Raw genomic sequence first — 25,206 nt, forward strand, 5'->3', positions numbered from 1 at the left:
TTCCACCATGCACATTTATATGATCAAATCTGCAGACAACAGTAGTCTTTAAATAGTTAACAATAACATAAAATATTTCTCCTCGTAAGACAAATTTCTGTTTCTATACCTCTTTTAGTCCGTTCATTATTTTAAAAAAATCTCAAGCACATTGGCCCCCCTCAGTATTTCAAGAAAGCCTAAAGTCATGCAGTCCTTACTGCTATTTAATTTCCCTTTTGTGTCTCTAATGGAAGACAACAATATATCCAAATATTTAGCTTGTTTTAACCCAATCTGATGAGTGAGCTTTTCTATGGCAAGGACATCCCATACTCTACAGCATTATGCAAAGAAAGCAGGAGGATAATTTTTTCCTCCGTATTACTGAGTCAAGATCAGATGGGCTACCAGGCTACTTTCACTGTTGTAAGAGATCTTTCCATTGTAAGAGGTCTCTCTTTCAGGGAGGCCTAATATCGTTGTTAAGTCATATTATTTTTAGTAATAGCCTTTGTTCTCTAATTTTGGACCAGGAGCTATGAATAAGGGCACAATGATTATATATAGATAAAAAGTTCCTTTTACTCCATATTCCCTCCAGCATGCTGTTCCCACTTTGAAAATATTGCATTTCAGTTAGCTAACAGCATACCATTCGTAAAGAGTCTTAAGCAGTTTTCCACATTGGTAATACAAATATGAGATGACTGACCTTTCTACTACATTTTCAGCCATTTTTCCTATGCTATTTCCTATTAAAATCTTTAATCCATCTGCTCATAAAACTTATTACATTCCTGCATGTCAATTTCAAACTGTATTTTGTAGATGTCAGAAATTAATCCTTTTTTGTTTCACTGGTATTGCTATAAACTTAAGCTGTTCCTGGGATAGGGCCTTATGTGCAAATATTGATAAAATGTAAGTATGGGGCAGTTACAATTATTTTGACCTCATCAACAAGACTACCCTTTTAAAGTATGAAAAAGTCAAAGAATTTCTCTACTTGCCATATCTTACATTATTTGAACTAAAGAACAAGCAAGAGCCTCTCTCTCATATGCCAGAAACTTTTCTGTGCTAAATTCTAATTTAAATTTACAATTTTTAAAAGAACCATTATCATTTTTTTTAAAACCAAATAATTCACACAGCTAGGCATCCTTCTGGCTCCTTCAAAACAGGGTGGGGAAGAAAATTACTCCTTAAATTAAAAGAGAATGGGGAGGAAAGTACAGGTAGAGTTGTATGGTAACTATAATAGCTTCTTTTATATCAATACCAAAGCAAGTCCAGAGATAAGACGAATCCTTCCCCTCAATAATAAGCATTTCTCCACAGGGTGAATTGTGTCATTCAGAAGCAAACTCCCACACCAGCTTCCATACTCTGGAATCCCACAGAATCCCTCCTTAGTATCATGAGTTTGACTAAGATGCTTTTTAACTGAGTCAGTGCTAGGAACATCAGGGAAAAACTCCTGACAGAAAAGAAATATAGAATACCATGTATTTGACTGAATTCATATTTAGGCTAGTAACCAACCATTATTATGGACTGTAACCAAAGTGATGCTTCTTGCTATTCCACACTATTAGAAACTTTCAAAAAACAAAAACAAAAACAAAACCCTATGTAATAGAAGGGAGATATCTAAAAGCTATGCCAAAAAGAACTTCTAAAGATGTATGTTGCTTTTTAAGAGTTAGATCTGTCTGTAGCCTCTTTTTTTTTTTTTAGTAGTATTTATTATATTCTGTTCTTAGGACTAGTATGTCATATGTATATTGCCACAAAGATCTTTCAACATTGTCAAACTTTGCTTTGGCAAAGAGGACAAAAGGGAACACAAAGTATGAAACTCATTTTTAAAATGATTTAACTGAAGAAGTGAAACTTTGATAGCTTGTTGCAATTTTGAACTAAAAGCCTTCTCTCTTACTTTAGCATACTGTACACCCTGCTCTCAGCAGACACATCAGGACTACAGCAGTGTTCATACGTGCTCGTTTTGGCTTGTTAAAAAGCAAAATGCTCCTAAGATTACCAGGAATCGTCAGAAACATTTGCTGTTGGGTACAGAGCATCATTAGAGTGCTCAATTCAACTGTAGTGTTGGCTAGATTTAACAAAGAATTTACAATGTAACTTTACATGTTGTACAAAAGCAAGTCTTGTTTAGATATGTATGCGCATCCTCACAGTTAAATATTTAAACATGTACACCTACCTTTTGACCTCCTGGAGTTTCTACACTATGATGCTCTTTTAGTTTTTGTTCCTGTTCCATAATGTCTTTCAAATGTTCATTTACCTAAAGAGACAAAATTTTCAAATGACCAATTCTGTTTTTAAAAGAAGTAGTCTTCTGACTGGGTTTACAACTGAAACATGATAGTCAATATGATCAGGGTCTGTTGAAGCCAACCTAGGGCCCAAAGCAAAATACACAAAATTGGACCCCTGGCTGCAAGGCTCAAGGTTCAGGGTGTAACATTATCCAACCCCACCTCCCCCCAACCTCGTCTGCCCCAAACTCCTAAGATAGTGATGCTTTGTCCTAGAATCAGTGTATGTTTATGGAGAGAGTTAGGGCTCTGTTTCCCGAATGGTGGATCTCAACCCACCACTGAGTCAAGGGAAGCTTCTCAGTGGGTTGTGGACCTGGTATAGAGGGGAGGCCCCAAAGGGGATCTATACACATATGTGTGTGTGCTGGAGAGTGAGTGTGCTCCACACTCACCCTGCAGTAGTGGCTCCTGTTCCACTGGATTGGGCCTGGTTTTCTATGCTCTGAACCTGGCAGAGGAGCAGCCGGGCCAAACCTGAGTGATGCTATCATCCTATGCACCACGTTGCAATACCCAGGGTGGAGAGCTGGGCCCAAATCCACAGAACAGGCCCTGCCGCAGCAGCATGAGTGTAAGGCAGGCTGATTTCCATTCTTCCCTGGCCCTCCTTCCCCCCCACCCCGGGTCTCCCTGCTGCAGCGGGCTAGCATTAGGGTCGCGGTGCCAGGGTGGAGGGCACTGCTGTGGTTGATCTGTGCCCCCTTAGTGAGGCAAGGAGAAGTATGCTGGCCTATTGTGGCTTTCCCATAATTTTGGAATCTGGGTGAGTTGCAGAAAAAGACAAAATGCAGCCGGTGGGTCTCCTTAGTAAAAAGTTTGGGAATCCCTGATTTAGGGAATGCTGGATTGAGGTTTCCAGTTAAACATGTTGAGGAGGAACCTGTGATATGCCCCCAGCTATGACCGATACAAAAGGGAGAAATAATTTTTCAGGGGCCACTAAATTATCACCATCATAGGACTCACTGAAAGCATGAAGCAATGTTTACTTCACATCAGACAGAACTGAAACAAAAATCTGGGGCCATTTGTACCAGCAGATTTGGCAGCAGCGTGTTATCTGTTTCTGAATATGCTGGATGCTGATAGGTACATTTTACTACAATAGGCTACCATAATATCTGGAAATTCTGTTTATTATGTAGTAAGTAATCAGGTTGAAAACCTCATACTCAAGATATGCTTAGGTACAACAGAGACCCCAGTTTCAAACTGGGTTCCGTTACACTAGAGAAAGCCAAGGATATCTATAAGTTCTGCTAAATGATTTATCAACAACTTTATCATGTCATCAAAATTCATCAGTAAGTGGTCAGGTTTCATGTCTGTCTTACATTCTTTTCTTCATACTATACACTGCAGTCATAATTTTGATTTCCATAACATGTTTTAATTGATTATTAAAACTCAACTTTTTCTTATCCTTGCTGAAAGTGAAAAATGAACATCCTATATGAGATGAAGTCTGGAATACACATAAATTCCATTCATGGCTGCAGAATCATGTTGATTGTCTCTTCAATCTAAGCATATCTTTGCTTTGTCCTTACCTTATTTATCCAGTACATGACAGCATCCTCAATGTCATAGGGCAGGTCTGTGGCTTGGAAAAAGACTGAATACTGCTGAGCACACGCAATCACTTTTTCAACACTGACCATCTCTACTGTATATGCCATCATCAGGGTATCAATCATGGCCAAATGAGCACTCTGCAAGAAAGAAGTTAAAGTTATTTTATAAGAGACCATTTGTTTATTTTACAAAATTAAATACTCTATTCTTTCTCTATTTTTCATTAAATTTCTACTAGATGTATATGAACCTACAAAACCACCAAAAAAAACTAACCTCCACAAGACATCTGATAACTGACTGCCAGTTTTAGGCCAAAGGATAATGCTGGATACATGCATAACAATTTTAACAAGGACAACACAAAGCACAAGGACATTCGCTTGAAAAAAATGTGTTTTTGAAAAGTAAATGATCTGTACAGCCAGATAACGAACATAGCAACAACAACAACAACAAAAAAAACCTGAATGTGAGGTCAGACGTAAAAGCAATGAAAAGAATACAGGACTCCTCACTAAGTTTTAATGTCACCACCAAGATACATGCAATCATTTTAAAGTTTGTTATATCCTTAATAAAATAAATATCCATAAGTAAAAAAACCTGTTAACCAATTTTATCTGTATGGGAAAAGGGTAGAGTTGGACAATAAACTCACTTTGATTACCTCTAAGATACTGAATTTAGAAATGGAAATTCTATTTTTGTATGATGTTAAAATTTATTAAAAATATCAAAGCTACACAATTAAAATAAATCTTTCACTATAACCTAGTGCATTGTGAGAGAAAAGATTCAAGAAGTCAGAAGAAAATTATAATTGAAATATCATTACACAGGTTACAATTAGGCTTAAACTTGAACATATGTGGACATAAACTAAAAGATAGCCTTATATATTAATATGGAAGAGATCAATTTCTCCTCATTTTATGGGCTACAGATTGAGAGACTGGCAGTTTCATTATCAGTAACTATTAAAAAAAACCCACAAAAAACAAACACACAAAAAAACAAGAAAACTGCAGAGATTTTCATCTGACTCTTGATTAATGTGGGAGTTCTGGGAATTGGTGGCAGCACTGGTCATAATAAAACTGATCAATGTATGCCTTTTGTTGTAAAAAAACAGTAATCATTTTCTAGAATTCGGATTGACATTTCTCACAAACTGGAATAATTTCCACATGATAATCTTTTTGCAGTATGGCCCATTATGGCATGTCAGATTTTGTATGATATATGTTAAATTTTATTAAAAATACCATGGGGATCTGAAGCCCACGCCCCTCCTCACGCTTCCAAGTCAGAGCTTCAGCCCATGCCACAACTGCAAAGTGCCCTTTACACAGCACAGCTTTAGAGTGCTAGCATGAGCCCTGATAGCCCAGGTCTGTAGACCACGTCTGGGAGACTTGCTACTATGACCTCTCCTTGATGGGCAGGGGTGACATACAACAGAGAGCCCTCTTCTGGAGGGAAGACCAGCAGGACAGTGCTGGGAACTACTGACCCAGGCCCAACTGAGAAACACTTAGTTATTAGGTCAGATTTCCAGCTGGAGGGTATAAAGCAAGGCCTCAACTCCATTAGGGGACTGGGAACCAGGAGCGCGCTGAAAGCTTACTCTCTTGTGGCTGCAGCAGAAGGCTGCAAGAGGGCAAGCAGGCCCTTCAGACCACTCCTCCCCCCGTGGTAGGCTGCGGAGGTCCAGAACTTTCACTTACCAGAGGGGGGCCCACAGGACTGATGCTTTTGTTTTGTGGCTGGAGAATAAACAGAGCCCTGTGGAAAAGGCTACAAATGAAACTGGGTGTGTCTGTTTGTCCCAAGCTGGGGAGCTGATCCACCAGTTTACAATTGTATTTTAAAGTAATATCTCTGAATGAAAATGAAGATTCTGAGCACTCAGTAGTGTTACCACTGTAACAAAATTCTATAGTTCAGCATTCATACAAACATTTCATGAAGCACATCAGCTAATATCTTGACAGCACTGATGAATAACAAGCCACAGAGAAAGATACTGTGTAATATTAAAGAGCTATATTTAGGGTAGCATACGTACATCATTCCACATCTTATTACCATCTGTAATATGAGAATGATGAATACGTTTGCATTGTGCTGTCCCCTCCTCTTGTACTTACTGCCTACCTCCTCAGATGAGCATTTATATTATTTCCACACCAAAAGTGTTATGCATTTACAGTTACAGTGGTAGAAGAATATTTCTTTTCAATGCAAACACTACAAAACTAGAAATTCACAGGTTATTAAAATATTAAAATTCAGACCAACCACAGTCACATGCTTTATTCCTCAAATGTCATAGATAGGGCCTGTTATAAGTAGATAGGTAAGGGTTAATTTTCTTTTACCTGTAAAGGGTGACAAAGGGGGAACCAAACACCTGACCAGAGGACCAATCAGAGACCTGGATTTTTTTTTAAGCGTCTGGGAGGGAACTGGAAACTCGGGGTCTTTGTTGTTTTCCTCGGCTGTGAGTAAACAAGCTTTTCTTCTAACTCCATCTTCTCTCAAATATTCTACTACCAAGTGTGAGTACAAAGAAACCAAAGTAATTGGCTGTGATGTGCTTTGATTTGTATTTTACCAATGGGTGTGTGATTTGCTGGACTGGTTTAATTGGGCTATCTTTTAAATCAGGCTGTTTTATTCCTATTTTCTTTATAAGCCATATCCCTGTATGAGTTTCTTAATGCAGTGTAGTATATGTAGTTTTCTTTTTTTATATAAGTTTCTTTTAAAACTTGGGGAGTTTCTTTTCCTACTGGGGCAAAGGGAGAGGAAATTTCTGTGCCCGGAGCTCTGTTACATCTGTGACAGGCTAAGGGGGGGAGGGAAAAGCCCATGTTCTGTGGGTTACTTTCCTATTGTCCCAGGGCGGGAAAAGTTACGGGGAAAAGAAAGAGAGAGAATCAACTCTGTTCTCTTGTGTTTGAGGTTTTTCTCTAGTTACTGCTACGAGACAAAGGGAGGGATGAAACTCTTTGTGTGAGCTTAACCAGGTTGAATGCATAGCCTCAGTGGGAAGTAATTGGTTCCTCGCTGTGTTGTATTCAAGACAGTGAGCATCGAAGGCATCGTTCCGGCGAACCCAAGGAAAGGGGGGGAAGCTAGGGGATGAGATAGGGAGACCCAGGGGGCTCTGGGTCTTGTGGGGTCCCCCAGGGACAAGTTGGGGCGACTGGAGGGCTGATAGGAGCCAGAATCCTATCTGGTGGCAGCGAGATAAGATCCAAGCTGGTACAAGTTGGGGGGGAATCATAGTAAGCACCCAGATTTTGGACGCTAAGGTCCAGATTTGAGACAGACGCTTACCACAGGCCCTACCAAATTCACAGTCCATTTTGGTAAATTTCACAGTCATAGGATTTGAAAAGTTCTCAAATTCATTATTTCAGGTATTTAAATGTGAAATTTCACAGTGTTGTAATTGTACGGGTCCTGACCCAAAGAGGAGTTGTGGGGGGATTGAAAGGTTATTTAGGGGGGGTTGCAGTACTGCTACCCTTACTTCTGCATTGCTGTTGGCAGTGGTGCTACCTTCAGAGCTAGGCGGCCAGAGCGCAGCAGCTGCTGGCTGGGAGTCCAGTTATGAAGGCAGAGCTGCTGCCTGCAGCCGCACAGAAGTAACGATGACATGGTATGGTATTGCCACCCTTACTTCTGCGCTGCTCCCTGCAGAGCTGGGCCCTCGGTCAGCAGCCACCACTCTCTGGCTGCCCAGTTCTGAAGGCAGCACAGAAGTAAGGCTGGCAATACCAAGATCCCCCTAAAATAACCTTGCTACCCCCACTCCCGCAACCCCCTTATGGGTCAGGACCCCCAGTTTGAGAAACGCTGGTCTCCTCTGTGAAATATGTATAGTATAGGATAATAGCACACAAAAGACCAGATTTCACAGAGGAAGACCAGATTTCAAGCCTCGTGATGCATTCTTCATGGCCGTGAATTTGGTAGAGCCATAGTCATGGCCGAGAGAGAAACATACTCATTTCTCACATCCAAAATGCACATCATCTCCAACATACAATCACCAACAATGTACATGCCCAGCAGCTCAAATACCCAAACACACACCCATAACCCCAACCGTACCAAGATGAATTTATATTACTGACAGTCTTGTGCTGGAAATGTCTGTTATTACTAATCACTGGTGAGTGGGGCTTCACTGGTCTCTGCCTATAAAAGGCTGAACTTGTGCCCTGCTGGGTTAGTGTGCCAGCCTGGCTTACGTTTCACCAGCTGGGGGAAGGACAGCAGCTCTACTGAATATTTTGTTCTAGCTCTGGGATTCAAGGGAATGGTGGACAGTGGCTCCTCCTCGGCATCTCCTCCAAGACTGGAGAGGCAAGGAGGAGTGTCCATCAGCCCCACCAACCCCAAAGACTTGAAAATTACATTGAGTTAGAAAAAGCAGCAAAGAATCCTGTGGCACCTTATAGACTAACAGACGTTTTGAAGCATGAGCTTTCGTGGGTGAATACCCACTTCGTCGGATGCATGGGTTAGAACACAGTCTTAAGGAGTCATGTTAAACAAGATATTAAAACACAACTTTACCTTCAGTATAGAGAGAAATTATTCATATTTAACGTCACATCAGCCAGTCACAGGAAAGCTTTGGGTCTAATCGGGCTCACCCATGACCAGCTGACAAGATGCACAAACATATAATGTGCAGTCCCTGATGCAAAGGTTTTTAGAGTGTTTGCCTAGGGGATGGAGGGGCAGGGATCAGCTGAGAGCCAGAGTTGAGGGTCAACATGCACTACAGAGAGGAAAAGGATCCAAGCAAAGAACCAAGAAGCAGATGAGCTCTGCAGGGAGCAGAAGCTGTTTTACTATGGTTAAAGGCTATGATTTTGTCACGCATATTTTCAGTAAAAGTCAGAGACAGGTCACAGGCAATAAACAAAAAATCACAAAAGCTGTGACCTATCCCTGACTTTTCCTAAAAACATCTCTTACAAAATGGGGTAGTAGGAGGGTCCAGCAACTTGCCTGCCCCTGCAGGAGCTGGGAGCTGCAGGAACCCTATTGCCCAGTGGGTGCGAGGGGTCCCCCTGCCTCCTTGCGGGGCCGGAAGCTGCGGGGGGGGGGGGGTCTGCCATCACCCACAGTGGCAGGGGATCTGCAGGGGGACCCTAGACAGCGGCGGAGGCTGGGGAGTAGTTCCGGGTCCCTCAGCCACCACCAGCAGCTGGGAGCTGCAGGGGCCCTGGCTGCTTGCGGTGGTGGAGCCACTGCCAGCGGTGGCAGCTGAGAAGCTCAGAGGTCGCTGCCCTTGGTGGCACTCACCATTGCACCTACTCACAGAGGCTGGGCTGCTGCAGGGTCCCTCGTTGCAGAGAGCAGCTGGTCAGCTGCGGGGGCCCCCATTGTCACGGAGATGGTGGAAGTCATGGATCTGTGACTTCTGTGATCTCTATGACATAATCTTTGCCTTAACTGTTGTTCTTTTAATAGACCTGCTGTAGCTCCCAAGAAACCATCTTGCTACTGCAGGTGGGCATTTTTCCTGTAAAACCCAGTTGTTCCCTACCTCCTCAGACATCAGCTGGTGAACTGTCTCAATCTCCAGCCCACAGATACTGGATGATCCAGTCTCTGGGCTGGCTGTGGTGTGAAAAGCTGGAGACTCACCAGCCTCAGCAAGAGGAATGGCAGCTTCAGCATACTCTGTGTTCAACACTTGGCCCTGGTCTACACTACAAGTTTAGGTCGAATTTAGCAGCGTTAGGTCGATTCAACCCTGCACCTGTCCACACGACCAAACCTCTTTTGTCGACTTAGAGGGCTCTTAAAATCGATTTCTGTACTCCTCGGTGAGGGGTTTAGCGCTATAATCTACCTTGCTGGGTCGAATTTGGGGTAGTGTGCACGAAATTCAATGGTATTGGCTTCCGGGAGCTATCCCAGAGTGCTCCATTGTGACCGCTCTCTCAACTCAGATGCACTGGCCAAGAAGACAGGAAAAGCCCCGGGAACTTTTGAATTTAATTTCCTGTTTGGCCAGTGTGGCGAGCTGATCAGCACAGGTGACCACGGAGTCCCAGAATCACAAAAGAGCTCCAGCATGGACCGAATGGGAGGTACACCTCTACCCCGATATAACGCGGTCCTCGAGAGCCAAAAATTATAGGTGAAACCCCATTATATCAGGGTAGTGGCAGAAGGGCTCCAGCAGTGATTTCAACAGCCCGGGACTCTGGCCACAGGGAGCTCTAGGCCCTTTAAATCGACACCCGAGCCCCGCTGACGGAGGCCCAGGGTAGCAGTGACAGGGCTCTGATGGTGATTTAAAGGGTGCAGAGCTCGCCATAGCGGCCAGAGCTCTGAGCCCTTTAAAGCGCCGCCGGAGCTCCAGAGTAGCGGCAGCAGGACTCCAGCAGTGACTTAAAGACCTCTGGGCTCCAACTGCTGCGGGGAGCCTGGGTCCTTTAAATTGCCAGCCGAGCCCCGCTGCCGCAGCTCCGGGGTAGCAGTGCCAGGGCTCCAGCAGTGATTTAAAAGGGTCCGGGGCTCCCCGCTACAGCTGGAGCCCCAGGCCCTTTAAATCACTGGCCAAGCCCTGCTGATGCAGCCCCGGGGTAGCGGCAGCAGGGCCCTAGCGGTGATTTAAAGAGCCCCCGAGCTCTGGCCGCTGCGGGGAGCCTGGACCCTTTAAATCGCTGGCCAAGCCCTGCTGCCATAGCTCCAGGGTAGCGGCAGCAGGGCTCCAGCAATGATTTAAAGGGCCTGGGGCTCCTCACAGCAGCCAGAGCCCTTAGCCCTTTAAAGCGCTGCCCGAGCCTGCTGCCAGAGCCCCGGGGTTACCACGCTATATGCGAACCCATGTTATATTGGGTTGTGTTATATCGGGGTAGAGGTGTACTGGATCTGATTGCTGTATGGGGAGAAGAATCCGTGCAGGTAGAACTCAGTTCCAAAAGACGAAATGTTAATATACTTCCCAAAATCTCCAAGGGCATGATGAACAGAGGCTACAAAAGGGACACACAGCAGTGCCGTGTGAAAGTTAAGGAGCTGAGGCAAGCCTACCAAAAAACAAAGAACGTAAACAATCGCTCCGGGTCAGAACCCCATACATCCCAGTTCTATGATGAGCTGCATGCAATTCTGGGGGTGGCCCCTACCACTACCCCACCACTGTCCGTGAACACCTGCAAGGGGGGAGTCTCATGCAACAGGGATGATGATGAGGAGGAGGTTGAGGATAACATACAGCAGACAAGCAGAGAATCCTTTCTCCCTGACAGCCAGGAACTATTCATCACCCTGGAGCCAATACCCTCCCAACCCTCCCAAGGCAGGCTCCTGGAACACGAAGCTGGAAAAGGCACCTCTGGTGAGTATACCTTTGTAAATATAATACTTGCTTTTAAACTCCGTCTGTTTAATTATTAATTTACCACACCAAGCCAGTAGCAAAGAGTCTGCAATCACTGCAGAACTAAACATTGAAGCGAATGGGCTCGGGCTTTGGTGCCATTTGGTGGCATTCAAGCAACATCCTCACTGTTAGCCACGCTGTCGGGAGGAGGCCCATTCATGCTAAGCTGTTCGCGTCTGATCCACCAGAGCTTGCAACAGCACTGAAAAGTACCCTTTGCAGTTTACGTACTGGCTGCCAAAGTGGTCCAGTCCGGTCCCGTCTATCACCCCACTACAGTTAGGGAAACCCATTGCAGCAAAGCCATCCACTATGACCTGCACATTTCCCAGAGTCACTATCCTTGATAGCAGCAGCTCAGTGATTGCGCTGGCTACCTGGATCACAGCAGCCCCCACAGTAGATTTTCCCACTCCAAATTGATTCCCGACTGACCGGTAGCTGTCTGGCGTTGCAAGCTTCCAGAGGGCTATTGCCACTTGCTACTCAACTGTGAGGGCTGCTCTCATCTTGGTAGTCTTGCACTTCAAGGCAGGGGAAAGCAAGTCACAAAGTTCCATGAAAGTGCCTTACGCATACAAAAGTTTTGCAGCCACTGGGAATCATCCCAGACCTGCAACACCATGTGGTCCCACTAGTCTGTGCTTGTTTCCTGGGCCCAGAATCGGCATTCCATGGCATGAACCTGCCCCATTAACACCATGAAATCCACATTGCCAGGGCCTGTGCTTTGAGAGAAGTCTGTGTCCATGTCCTCATCCCTATCATGATCACGCTGTCGTTGCCTCCTCGCCTGCTTTTGCAGGTTCTGCATATACTGCAGGATAATGCGCAAGGTGTTTACAATGCTCACAGCAGCAGCGGTGAGCTGAGCAGGCTCCATGCTTGCCATGGTATGGCGTCTGCAGGAGAGCAGAGTTGCAGCGGAAATGGTGGAGGACGATGGTTAGCACCACGCACATTTCCCAAGGAAGCACACACTTACCCAGGAGCATAAGACAGCCAACATGGAGAAATTCGCTATTGAGACAATAGCAGCAGAGCAGAGTTGCAGCGGAAGCGGTGTATGACAACAGTTAGCAGTCTTATTGCACTGTTTGCTGCCAGCAGCACCCAGGACACAACAACAGCAGTGTCAGTGAGCTGAGCTGAACAGGCTGCACGCTTGCCGTGGTATGGCGTCTGCGCTAAAAAAAGGCACGAAATGATTGTCTGCCATTGCTTTCACGGACAGAGGGGCGACATGTACCCAAAACCACTCGTGACAATGTTTTTGCCCCATCAGGCATTGGGAGCTTAATCCAGAATTCCAACAGGCAGCAGAGACTGCAGGAACTGTGGGCTAGCTACCCACAGTGCACCGCTCTGTAAGTTGATGCTAGCCAGGGTAGTGAGCATGCACTCCGCCGACTTAATGCATTTAGTGTGGACATATGCAATCGACTGTATAAAATCGATTTCTAAAAATCAACTTCTATAAGATCGCCCTAATTTCGTACTGTAGACATACCCTAGGCCTGTGTCCTGATAAGTCAAAGCAGGTCCATCAGTTGGAGAAGGAGGGAAGCACTAATGTTTCCCAGCCCTTTCCTACCTGCAGTTTTGAGCTGCTCAGAAGCACGCTCCCTGCCTGTTCTGCTCTGTGCAATTTAGCAAAATACAGCAAAATTAAATAAAATGCCATGACTATTTTGATAATTTATTCATTTTTAGCTGCACAAAATTACCATCACTAATAAATTAAAGCTTCTAATCAGTTACATTTTATGTATAGTTTAAGAAACACATGCACACAGATTTAATTCAGGTTGTTTTCTGACCTGTAATGTGGTTGAGTTCTCAACATAAATTTACAGTTCCCTCAATTAAAATTATTTATCTGTGTCACATATTTTCAGTGTTTCTAATAAACTAAGCAATTGACAGCTCATTAATAAACAAATTACGGGAAACAGAAATAGAAGGGATGATCTATAGAGAATACCATGCAATACCAAGTCCAGGTTTAATAACACCCTTTACCTATACTGACAACAATCCATGTTGCAAAATTCTTCTGTTACATTAGTTACCAAATACAAATATATTCAATTTCTTGAAAGTGAACTGCTAATGTCGTTTTCTTTTTTAACCCCCAACTGGATTGCCCAAAAGGTTAACTGCTTAACAAAAAATAACCACCATCTCATTAAGATCCTGAGAAACCAAGTCTATCAACTTCTCAGTTTTCTACAAGAGAGAGGTTGGTCCACACTACTAAGTTTTGTTGACTTAAACCAACCTGTTTTTTACATAGCCCTGGTCTACACGATAGAGTTAGGTCAACATAAAGCAGCTCACATCGACGTAACTCTGTAAGTGTCTACAGTAAAATGCAGCTTCCATCAATGTAACTCGTCCACTACATCAGCTTATTAACTCCACCTCTGCGAGAGGCATAGCACTTAAGTAGATGTATTTAGGTTGATGCAGTGTCAGTGTAGACACCGGATTGTTTACTTAGGCCATGTCTACACTAGCGAGCTTACAGCATCACAGCTGTGCTGATACATAAGCAGCTCAGGTTAATGTACAGATTCATTTATTCTCTATAAGCATGATTGTTTCCCTTTTTGGTGCCTGAATCCTCTCCTTCTCTCCCAACCTTCTTCCCTATTTAAAAATGGCACTCATGCTTAGAGAACAAAGAAATGGACTTCTGATTCCTCAGTTTAGTTTTAAAGCAAACACTGGGAATATAATTAAAATTGTGTATTCTCCATTAGCGATGATAATGAGAACTCCACTAACCCATGCAGGATCCATGCTTCTGCCAGAGAGATATTGGTGACTGAAAAGCAGTGTGCAGGACTGCGGGAAATTTCTTAAATTACATTAAAATTATAGAGCGGAATAAGTACTATGGGAACTCAGCACTTAGTTCCCAGAAATCCCTAGGCAAATTACTGGTATCATACCAAAAAAAAACCTTAAAAAATGTTACACAAGGGCTCTGCACTGGACAGCAGTGTGGGGCACACTGCAATATCTGTCCATGCTACATTGCATTTTCTAATCAATGCAACAACTTGTGGTGAGGACATGCAGCATCAACTCAAGCACCAAAGTGTGCATGCATCTGAGTGACATATAAAAGTCCATGGCTATAAGCCAACATAAGTTAAATTGACCAAATTTTGTATTGTAGACACAGTGAAAACAACTTTGCCACAAGGAGTCATTTTTGGTTTGATAAAAAGTATAGCAATTTTCACCCATAAGGATAATTTTCAAAAAGTTGCAAGTAACCCAAACCAGGTGTGTAACTTAGATTTTATGTAATCCTAGAGGATTCACTATATCCAAAACTTGCTGCTTATACACAAAAAAATTAAAAATCAATATTTTTGTTGTATCCTTAAAATTAATCCTGGGATTATAGAGACAAACTATATTCTTTCCTTTTCATGCATCAGCACCAGTAATAAAAGCTCTTTAGGTTAAATTAGGCCTTCAGTTACATCTGTGCCAATCTATTGTTACTGGGTTTACAAGCATAACAAATTGCAATTTGTTAGCAGCAAAGAATCCTGTGGCACCTTATAAGGTGCCACAGGATTCTTTGCTGCTTTTACAGATCCAGACTAACATGGCTACCCCTCTGATACTTGCAATTTATTAAACGGTTCTGTTGATGCACAAGACTGAACAGAATCAACGTCCATCTCTCCCAGGTGTGTAGGCTCTACAGAGCTAACAGGAGGAAAAAAATGAGGGGAAAATCAGTTTTGTCATGTAAATCACCAGCTATGACTGAATATGCACAGAGAAGCATCTCTGATGAGTTAGAAGGTACCATTTTTACCTAGTAATTTTTAGCAACTGAATTGTTCTCTCTCTGAAGAATCAGCAGGAAATGGAAGCTGATAAGATTCCTAATCTACAGATGCTGTATAAAGCAGGAATCTTATAACACTTAAATCCATAACAGCTCACTAGAATTAATTGACAAAGGAACCAAGGAATGAATTGGAGGATTAGGCCCTTAGCTTGTTTTGAACTTTTTTTTTTCTGGGAAAAAAACAACACCACATTTTAATCTTTGAAAATTAAACACAGTCAATGTTCTACACTATTTTAAACATATTATAAACAGAACTAAGTGTGACAAGGTCAGGCCAGATGGCTACAAGAGAGTGGTCGAAGGTAGATACATTAGTTCCAGGTTAAGCAGGTCCCTTTTCCTGGGTAAGATAACAGGGACTATTCCAGAACGCTCAGGAACTTTCTAGAACTAATTAAGGCAAGCAGGCTAATTAGGACACTTGTAGCCAACTGGGAAGCTGCTAGAATTAATTAAGACTAACCAGGACACCTGGTTAAAAAGGCTCTCAACTCCAGTTAGTGAGGTGTGTGTGTAAGGAGCTGGGAGTGAGATAATGTGCTGCTGGAGGACTGAGAAGTACAAGCGTTAACAGACATCAGGAGGAAGATCCTGTGGTGAGGACAAAGAAGGTGCTGGGAGGAGGCCATGGGGAAGTAGCCCAGGGAATTGTAGCTGTCATGCAGCTGTTCCAGAAGGCACTCTAGACAGCTGCAATCCACAGGACCCTGGGCTGGAACCTGGGGTAGAGGGTGGGCCCAGGTTCCCCCTAAACCTCCCAACTCTTGATCCAACGCAGGAGGTTCCACCAGAGGGGAAGGTCTCTGGGCCGCTCCGTGACCCACATAGTGGATCAGCAGAAACTGAGGGGATTGTTCTTACTCTTTTTCCCCCCATACTGGGCAGTGATGAGGCTATCTGAGTGAACAGCAGATCTGAGCCACAAAAGTGGCCAAATTGAGGGCTACAGTGAATCTCTGAGGCGAGCAAAATCTGCCAATAAGTGCAGGACCCACCAAGGTAGAGGAGGAACTTTATCACATAAGCTAGAACACAATTCAGATAGCTAACTTTTTTGGTGCTTCACCTCGGCCTAATGTCTCAAAGCACCTAAGACTTGCACCATTGTTCAGACATTCCAGAAGAGAGACAGGAGGTAATGGATGTGGTTTAATTAGGCTGCAATTTTATTCACTTAAAATATATGGGAGTGCCTGGCAATAAATTGTACAGTGCAGGTCATCGCAAGTCCTTAATTATTTCCACATAATCCCCAGCCTGGTCAGCCACCTCAATGTTGGGACTCTCCTGCCCACCCCTTGTATGAGGATTTAACAGGGCTAAAAAGGAGGGAGGTCAGCTTCCCACTACTATTCCAGATGTAGGAGTTCGAAGGCCCTTTCCTAAGCTCCCTTAAGGAAGGGGTGCTAGAAAAATGAGAAGGGTTGGCTTTCTGGTGTTCCAGACATAGGAGTCCTAAATCCCATTTCCTCAGCTCCGTTAAGGGATACTTTCCTTCAAATCCTTTCCCAATCCATTTTATCCAATAACTATATGCTTACCATAACAAGTACCGGCACTGGTCATCTGTCACAAATTATACATAGTAATCTGCAACACCAACCCCCATGCTCCACCCCACCAGATCTTAAATATGCCGTGGAGAGGGAAGAAAACACCCACCCTATCTCAGCCAATAAGGTAACAAGACAATTTTTTCCCCACCCCCTAAGGAAAAAGCATGACAAGTGTGTTCCACAGAGGATTAGGAATGGATCTGGCCCTTTTTTGGATCCTGTGGGTAGGTGTTACCAGCACAATCCAGATAAAAGGGGACTTCTCTGGCACTACACAGAGTATAAATACCCTACCACTCTTCCAGTCAGTTGGAAGGGCAGTGCACTCTCCTCTGACCTAGTCCAGCTGCTTCCTGCTCATCCCTGGCTGTTAGGGTAAACTTTTGCTCTGCTACCAGTTACACAGGGAGCCATTAAAGGGGCAATAATCCCTTTTCTTCTGGCCAGGCAGCCAAAGACCAACCACATACAGTTAAGACCATAAGAAGGGCCATGCCATGTCAGATCAATGGCCAATCGAGCCCAATACCCTGCCGCCAAGACTGGCCAGTACCAGAGCTTCAGGTGGAGCATACAGAACAGGGCAGCTAGAGTGATCTACTCCATCTTCTCCTTCTGGCTTCTGACATTCAGAGGTTTAGAGTCACTGGGTTGCATCCCTGACCATTGTGGCTAACAGTCATTGATGAACCTATCCTCCATGAACTTATCTAATTCTTTTTTGAACCCCATTATACTTTTGGCCCCCACAACATCCTGTGGCAATGAGTTCCACAGGTTAACTGTGCATTGTGTGAAAAATTTTCTTTTGTTTGCATTAAACCTGCTGCCTACTCATGTCATTGGGTGCATTGTATTGCATTTCCTTTTATCCTTATATATTTGTGTTTCCTTATTATTCGCTGTTCTCTCATCCTTATATTATCAGAATGACCTTTTCTATACCATTTATTATTTTAATCTCTCTTTCAAGTCCCACTTTACTCACCTATGTCACACATACTGTAGTACAAATGCTATCAAGAGTAAATAACATTAAAATATTTCTTCAGACAACAGATTATTCACATTTGCTGTTGTCATTCTTAAAACAAAGTGATAAGAATATATCATGGACTAATTATTTGAATAACGTAAATGTTTCTAAATATCCAGTTTTTTCAGTTGTTAGAAGTACAAAACAAACAAACCAGTTTTTTGTTAACCTTTTGAACTTTTCCCCTTAAGAAACTGCTGAATATTTTAAGGCCAAGCCAGCATTCCCTGTTTTTAAAAGCCCGTATAAAACAGAATTTGGCTTGTCAGTAAATTGTATTCCTGGCTGGAACCTGACAACAAATGTTCCCTTTTTGCTACAATTGAAAGTACACGCCAGGTTTCTCCAGCAGGGATTTTCAAACACTCTTATCTAACTTTTTAGTAGTACACACACTTATATGTTAGCAACGTAGTACCTGGATGCAGTTAACATATTTTGGATCAAGAGAAATATTTCCTGTCAACTAGGAGCACATACATCACATGCTATAGTAGCTGAATGAACTAGCTATGCTAAACAGATCAGAAACAGGAGGATTACTGCCAGGAGACTGAATTGCTAAACAGATTCCAATACCTACCACTGGTAGAATAAATGTTATTAGATTATTTTTCAACGTGTCCAGAAGATAGCCAGGTTCACCTGAACACTGATTCGAAAAGAGGGTTGAAAATGGTATTGATAAAACCAGACAATTCTGTAGGATTTGTCCTGATCATCAAGGAAGCAGACACCAGAGAAGCCATCCATAGGATAGGTTTCAGAGTGGTACCCGTGTTAGTCTGTATCAGCAAAAACAATAAGGAACCCTTAGGATAAGTTCTATTCCTTTTGAGCTGGTTGGTACTACACCTGCTAGACCTCAAAGCAGTCCCATAGCAGGAAAAACAACTGTTCTAGTCGAGGGACTTAAGTGCTAAACCAACTGTTGATTGAAAAGTGAGTTGTTATATATGTGGATTTTTTGGCACTGTCAGATGTGTCAGAATAGGTTTTCGTTTTATTTTCCCAGAGTACCAGCTGAAATTACTGAAGAATCTAAACTGGTAAAACAGTTACCTTATCTGGAACTTAGCCAGGCCACTAGAGATAACAAACCAAAATTCTGCAAGAGTTCCATGAGATTACACACACATTTTTGTGAGACAGAGGTCATCAGAAAGGTCTTCACTAGTGTCGTGGGGCATTGCTAAAACACTGACTCTAATGCAAAAACTGGTAGAAAAGTAAGTTAATTTCAGGCTTCTAAGATGGTACTAGGAAATATGGAATGTAAAAACTATAAATTAGCTGACAATATTCACAGAGGTACAGGAGTATCAGGAAAAAGTAGGGAAATTCAGCAAAATCCAGTAAAACCAAAATTTAATGTTAATTTTCTATATACTTTAAGCTAAGTTATTTATATGGCCTTCATCACCATCATATCTAAGCACTTCACAATCTTGTAATGGATTTATCCTCAGCACCCCTGTGAGATAGGGAAGTATTATCATCCCCATTTTACAGATGGGAAACTAACGCACAAAGTGACTAAGTGACTTGCTCATGGTCACACAGGAGGTCTGTGGCAGAGTAGAGACTTGAAACCAGGTCTCCAAAATTCTAGGTTAGTGCCTTAATCACTAGATTACTTTTCCTACTTCAGTTAAAGCAAAATGACAGTGATCTAACATCAATCTGTCAGACCTCCAGGCAACTCTTTTCTGTAGTATTATCAAGTGTACATAGTATGACGCTCCATTACCAATGCCTCACCACAGAACTTCTTCCACACAAACTTAGTGATGGAAGAAAGTTATCAGTCGGGTTCAACTTCAAACTCATTACCTGTTTCTATCAAGACCATCCTATTAAGCAATGACACTTCTTATTTTATGCAGCGAGAAGGGGTTTTTCACCTTTTTCCATCGGAAAGGTGAAACAGCCATATGAAGCCATTTGTTTTCATTTTCTTCAGACAGGAAACAGTTTTCTCCCCCACACCCCCCCCCCCCCAAAAGAGAGAGAGATGCAGCCTTAGAATCAAATTTTGCTTTCATCCTCCATTGTAATTCTGTAATAACTCACCCGATTTAGTTACTCTTGATTTACACCAGTATGGCAAAGCAGAATTTGGGCTTATTGCATTTTCATGAAGAACCAGGAACTCTGTCAACTTACTTGTTCAGCAAAAATGCCTGTTACTGAGTCACTCCAAACACACCATAACCATTACTATAACTAAGGCTATGTTTTAGTCACGGGTATTTGTATTAAGTCATGGACAGATCACGGGCAGTAAACAAAAATTCATGACCTGTGACCTGTCCATGATTTGTACTATATACCCTTAAATCTTGGGTGCTCGCGGGGGAGAAATGGGGGGGCACTGCAGGTGCTGTGGGGGGACACACCACAAGTGCTCTATGGGAAGCAGCCTGGGACCCCTGCTGATGCTCAGGGGGAAGTGGGTTGGCGGGGCTGGCAGGCTCCTTATCTGGCTCTGCATGGCCCCCTGGAAGCAGTGATATGTCCTTCCCTTGGCTCCTCGGCACTGGCACACCCAGGGACGCTCTGCACGCTGCCTCCCCCTGAGGACCAGCTCTGCAGCTCCCAGTGGCTGGGAACTGCAGCCAATGGGAGCTGCGGGGGCAGTGCCTGTGGCAGAGACAGTGCATGGAGCTGCCTGGCTGTGCCTCCACCTAGAAGCTGAGGGAGGAACATGTTACTGCTTCTGGGGAGCCCCCTCAAGGTAAGCACTGCCCAGAGCCCTCACCCCCTCCCACAACCGAACCCACTACCCTGAACCCCCTCCCACACCGAAACTCCTGCTGCTGCTGCTGGAGGGGCACGGTGGCCCAAGACAGCCCCAGCAGCAGCTGGCGTGGCTGGCCATAGGGCTGCCCAAGCTGCTCAGGTGGCACCGGGCAAGCTGCATCGGCCACTGCAGAAGTCACGGAGGTTCCAGAAAGTCACAGAATCCATGACTTCCACGACAAATTCACAGCCTTAATTATAACACAAAAAGTTTGCTTCCGCTATTTGGTAAAGATTTTTAAAATTCAGTAATTGGTTATTGATTACATTACTATGGAAAACATTAACATTTGATTTATTTCCCATCTCAAGCACAACTACAGCTCATTTTAGAAAGTGGATTTGCTAAATACATTTGCTTGCTGTGATAAGCTCTTTAATATCATTTGTTAGTTCCCTTATCCCAGGTTTTGCCATGTTTTTCTTGAGCACATTAAAATGTTATATTAGATTTTTTTCAGTTGGCTAAAGAATACTTTGAACTTTCTGCTTAAATCATTTTACAGCAGAGTAAGTAGTAAATACTAGTCTCAAAAGAAATTTGGGAATCTCTTTCATGAACCACATAACCTAGTGAGAGATTTGGGGAGGATATTTTACTGCTAGTAAGTATCTTCTTAGTGGAAACAGATTTCATCACACACACACACGCTAGGAATCCATAGCCTCTCTGTTATTTTACAGTAGAACCTTAGAGTTACAAACACCTTGGGAATGGAGGTTGTTCGTAACTCTGAACAAAAAGTTATGGCTGTTCTTTCAAAAGTTTACAACTGAACATTGACTTAATACAGCTTTGAAACTTTACTATGCAAAAGAAACACGCTTTTTCTAACCATCTTAATTTAAATTAAACAAGCACAGAAACAGTTTCCTTACCTTGTCAAATCTTTTATTTTTTAATTCCATTTATTCTTTTAATAGTTTATGTTTAACAGAGTAATGTACTGCATTTGCCTTTTTTGTGTCTGTCTGTCTGTCTGTCTCAATGCATACTTCCAGTTCCAAATGAGGTAAGGGGTTGAACAATCAATTTGTAACTCTGGTGTTTGTAACTCTGAGGTTATACTGTAATTTTATCCCAAAAGTTACTAAAAATCTATAGCCTAGAAAACAAGAAATGGGAGGCCAAATCTTAATGGTCGTTCTCAATACCATTTCAGGATGTGACTCCCACTATTTTAGTCACATGGGGTTCTTTCCCCAACATGTGACTAAAAATACAGAACAGTGTTAAATGTAAACTACTACAAAAATAAAGGGAAAGATTAAAAAAGATTTGACAAGGTAAGGAAACTGTTTCTGTGCTTGTTTCATTTAAATTAAGATGGTTACAGGCAGTATTCTTCTTCTGCATAGTAAAGTCAATGTTCAATTGTAAACTTTTGAAAGAACAACCATATTTTTTTTTGTTCAGAGTTACAAACATTTCAGAGTTACGAACAACCTCTATTCCTGAGGTGTTTGTAATCGTGTGGTCCTACTGTACTTGGTGATCAATTTAAAAACAGCCCTTTCTACCTCACACTGGTCTTGGGTCCTGCTTAACTGTTTCTCTTCCAATAATGAACCTTGTTGCTATCAGGGGCGGCTCCAGGCCCCAGCACGCCAAGCGGGTGCTTGGGGTGGCATGCTGCGGAGGGCGCTCTGCCAGTCACTGGGAGGGCGGCAGGCAGGCATCCTTTGGCGGCATGCCTGCGGAGGGTCCGCTGGTCCCACGGCTCCGGTGGACCTCCCGCAGGCATGCCTGCAGAGGGTCTGCTGGCACGCCTGCGGGAGGTCCATCGAAGCTGCGCGACCAGCGGACCCTCCGCAGACACGCCTGGAGGAGGATCACCAGAGCCACGGGACCGGCGACCGGCAGAGCGCCCCCCACAGCATGCCGCCATGCTTGGGGTGGCAAAATGTCTAGAGCCGCCCCTGGTTGCTATAAACAGTATAATAGCGGTGGTGAGAGAATAAATGCTTTAGCTGCAATGCTGAATGCAACATATGGTAGAGGATTGCCCAATTACGTGTCTTGGAAGATGACTACTGGATGCAATCTTTTATCAGATGATTCTTTATCTGGCACATAAGCTAAATATTTCACACAAAGGGCAGTAATTTTTTCCTTACAGTACCAATTTCAGATTAACTGAACACTGAATCTTACCTTATCATTAAAAGCTAAATTATAACTGTTAAAAGTTGAATTTAAAAACCCATGAGCAATGAGTAGTGGGAGAGACTACTCACTGTTCCTGTGATCTGTGATATGATTCAGAGAAATGTTAATATACACATTAACAAGTCCCATAAAGTATAGCTTGTTCAGGCTCCATTTGAAGATACTACTTCACCTTCTGTTCAGCTGTAAAAGCTACAGGTCATTTAAAAATCCTGCCCATTAAACTTGTTTTCAAATAGCTTAATCTGGGGGAAAAAAACAGAATTTAGGAGAATTGTGTGGCAATTTGGCATGTTGTTTTCGAAGCTTCATAATTGTTGTTAGCAATTATTACAGTGCTTTACGATAACTTCTGAAAATTCAAAGTGATTTCTGTTTAATCTTAAAAACTTGGGTTAACAAGTTACACTTGTGTATTAAAAGAAGAAAACATTTTAATGGCTAATATTTGTTATTTATATTGACAGCACAAAGATGACCTGCAAAGGCTTTTCAAGTTTTTTTTTCATTTTTCAGTTTATAAAACTTACAGTCCAAGAAGATTCCCTTCCACTTTACTTATTTTTTTGTCAAAAGCCCTTTATTATGATTTTTTTAAATTAAAAAAAATAGTAGCTCTGACCCCACCCTGCCCGTCTAAAAACTTGAGTGAAGGACTTCAGCTTTTCCCCTCCTAACATCATGGCTATCAGCATGCCAAGCAGATACCAATAGTTTTTTCTCCTTCTTTCCCTCGCTACATTGTTTTAGTAAAAATTATTACAGTGTTGCTTTCCAGTAGTGTGGAAAGGGAAAAGACTCACATCTGGATTTGTCAGGGATGAACACATCCATGAGATTTGTGATATTATTTAAAAGAAAACAAAGTTACACGAGTTGCTGCTGACAAAACAATGTGTCCAAGAGACAAACCACAAGAAGGATCATTTATTTCTAAAATTAAGACAGTTTAAAAACATGTGAATCTGAATTCTGTTTACATTTTTTTTAAAGCTAAAAACTTTGAGTCATTTTTAAACAGTAAGCATAAACAGGGCTGTTTAAATGTAATAAGCAAAATTATCCTTAATAATAAAGTGTGCTACTATGCTGTACTGTTCTTGGGGTGTCCAGAACTGAGAGTCACCTTGTTACCCCACTGCCTCTAGCCTGAGAGATACTTGCTTGTGTTTAACTGGGTGTCAGTTCCATGACACAACCAATCTGTTAGCTAAAATGCTTCTCTGGGGTATGCCAGCTCTTACTTTGCCTTGCAAGTTAATAATGTGCGTGTCCCAGCCCCCAAGTCCCTTTAAAAAGAGTTCCCCTGCAACATCCAGCCCCCTATCCACTGAACACTCACAGAAATGTCTGCTGTTCCCAAGGGAAGAGTGTACACACCAGCTTGTATGATTCAACTCAGGATCAGCACCTCACTTAACACCACAGGATTGAGATATATTTATAGTGAAAACAAAATACGTTTATTTTCAAAGATTCAAGAGATGAGTAAGGATAATGGAAAGAAAAAGGTTACATATAAAACAAAATCCTAACATGCTTTCCAGAGACTAAACTTAACAGGCTAACCTCCTGTCTAAAGAAATCTTATATCACCCATAATCTTTTGCCAGGTAGGCAGAGAACCCGTTTTCAAGAATGTAAATGTGCTGTTCATTTACTTTCTAAGTGCAGGATAAAGGGGTGTTTTTGCCTTCTACTTATATCCCCAAAGTTCATTGGCTGTACTCAGTCAAGATAACCTCCGTTGTTTGTTTTCCTGTGTGTGGCAGCCCTGTTGATTTCACATCCACTGTGTTAGCTTACAACGCTTAATTTACATGCTGACAGAAGGATAGGTGAATAAACACCATGTGTCTGATAGAAATCCTGTTTGCCAACTCTGCCTTGAAACTGACTTTAAAACACATTTTCAGTATATATACATAACTCCTTACATAGCATCTCTACATTCATTTCATCTGTGTGACCCTGGCTTTCATTTAAGACCTCACATGAGATTATTTGATGAACCACAATGTACATACCAAGATCAGGATAATCTTGGCAGGGAAGCATTTTTGAGTCACACATGCTCACTAAAGTGGCCCAATGAGTAAGATACTAAAATTCCGGCTGGGTGGGTAGATCTTTGTGTTTCAACAAATAAGTAGGAGTCTCATAATGCAGTAAGTTTTTGAACTTCATACTGTCTTCTCTAGGGATAAATTTTAGTGGCAGGAGTTTCCACAAGGAGAGGAAAAATACTGATCTGGCACAGTTCTGATTCTTGGAATAACTCTGTGTCCCAAACTAAACTGGAATGAATGTTGTTTCACAGTGACTACAGACAACAGTTACAAGCTAATTTCTCTCTCTAGACATTGATGTATAGTTTGTTGGCTCTGTAATCAAGGCTAGAAATATTGGGTATATAGGGTGG

The 25,206-nt window shown here is 42.6% G+C and overlaps 1 protein-coding gene across 4 annotated transcripts in view; it reads right to left on the reverse strand.

The window, feature by feature from the left end:
• Positions 1-25,206, reverse strand: part of CAMSAP2 (calmodulin regulated spectrin associated protein family member 2) — a 154,531-nt gene that overhangs the window by 68,062 nt on the left and 61,263 nt on the right. For all 4 annotated transcript variants that reach the window (XM_032773502.2, XM_032773501.2, XM_032773500.2 and 1 more), the window contains exons 3-4: positions 3,884-4,045; positions 2,213-2,296 (exon numbers count right to left, since the gene is read on the reverse strand). In XM_032773502.2, the coding sequence (XP_032629393.1) occupies positions 2,213-2,296; positions 3,884-4,045 (246 nt within the window). The remainder of the gene's footprint in view (positions 1-2,212; positions 2,297-3,883; positions 4,046-25,206) is intronic.

Source organism: Chelonoidis abingdonii, chromosome 7, assembly GCF_003597395.2.
Source record: "Chelonoidis abingdonii isolate Lonesome George chromosome 7, CheloAbing_2.0, whole genome shotgun sequence".
Classification (NCBI taxonomy): Eukaryota; Metazoa; Chordata; order Testudines; family Testudinidae; genus Chelonoidis; species Chelonoidis abingdonii.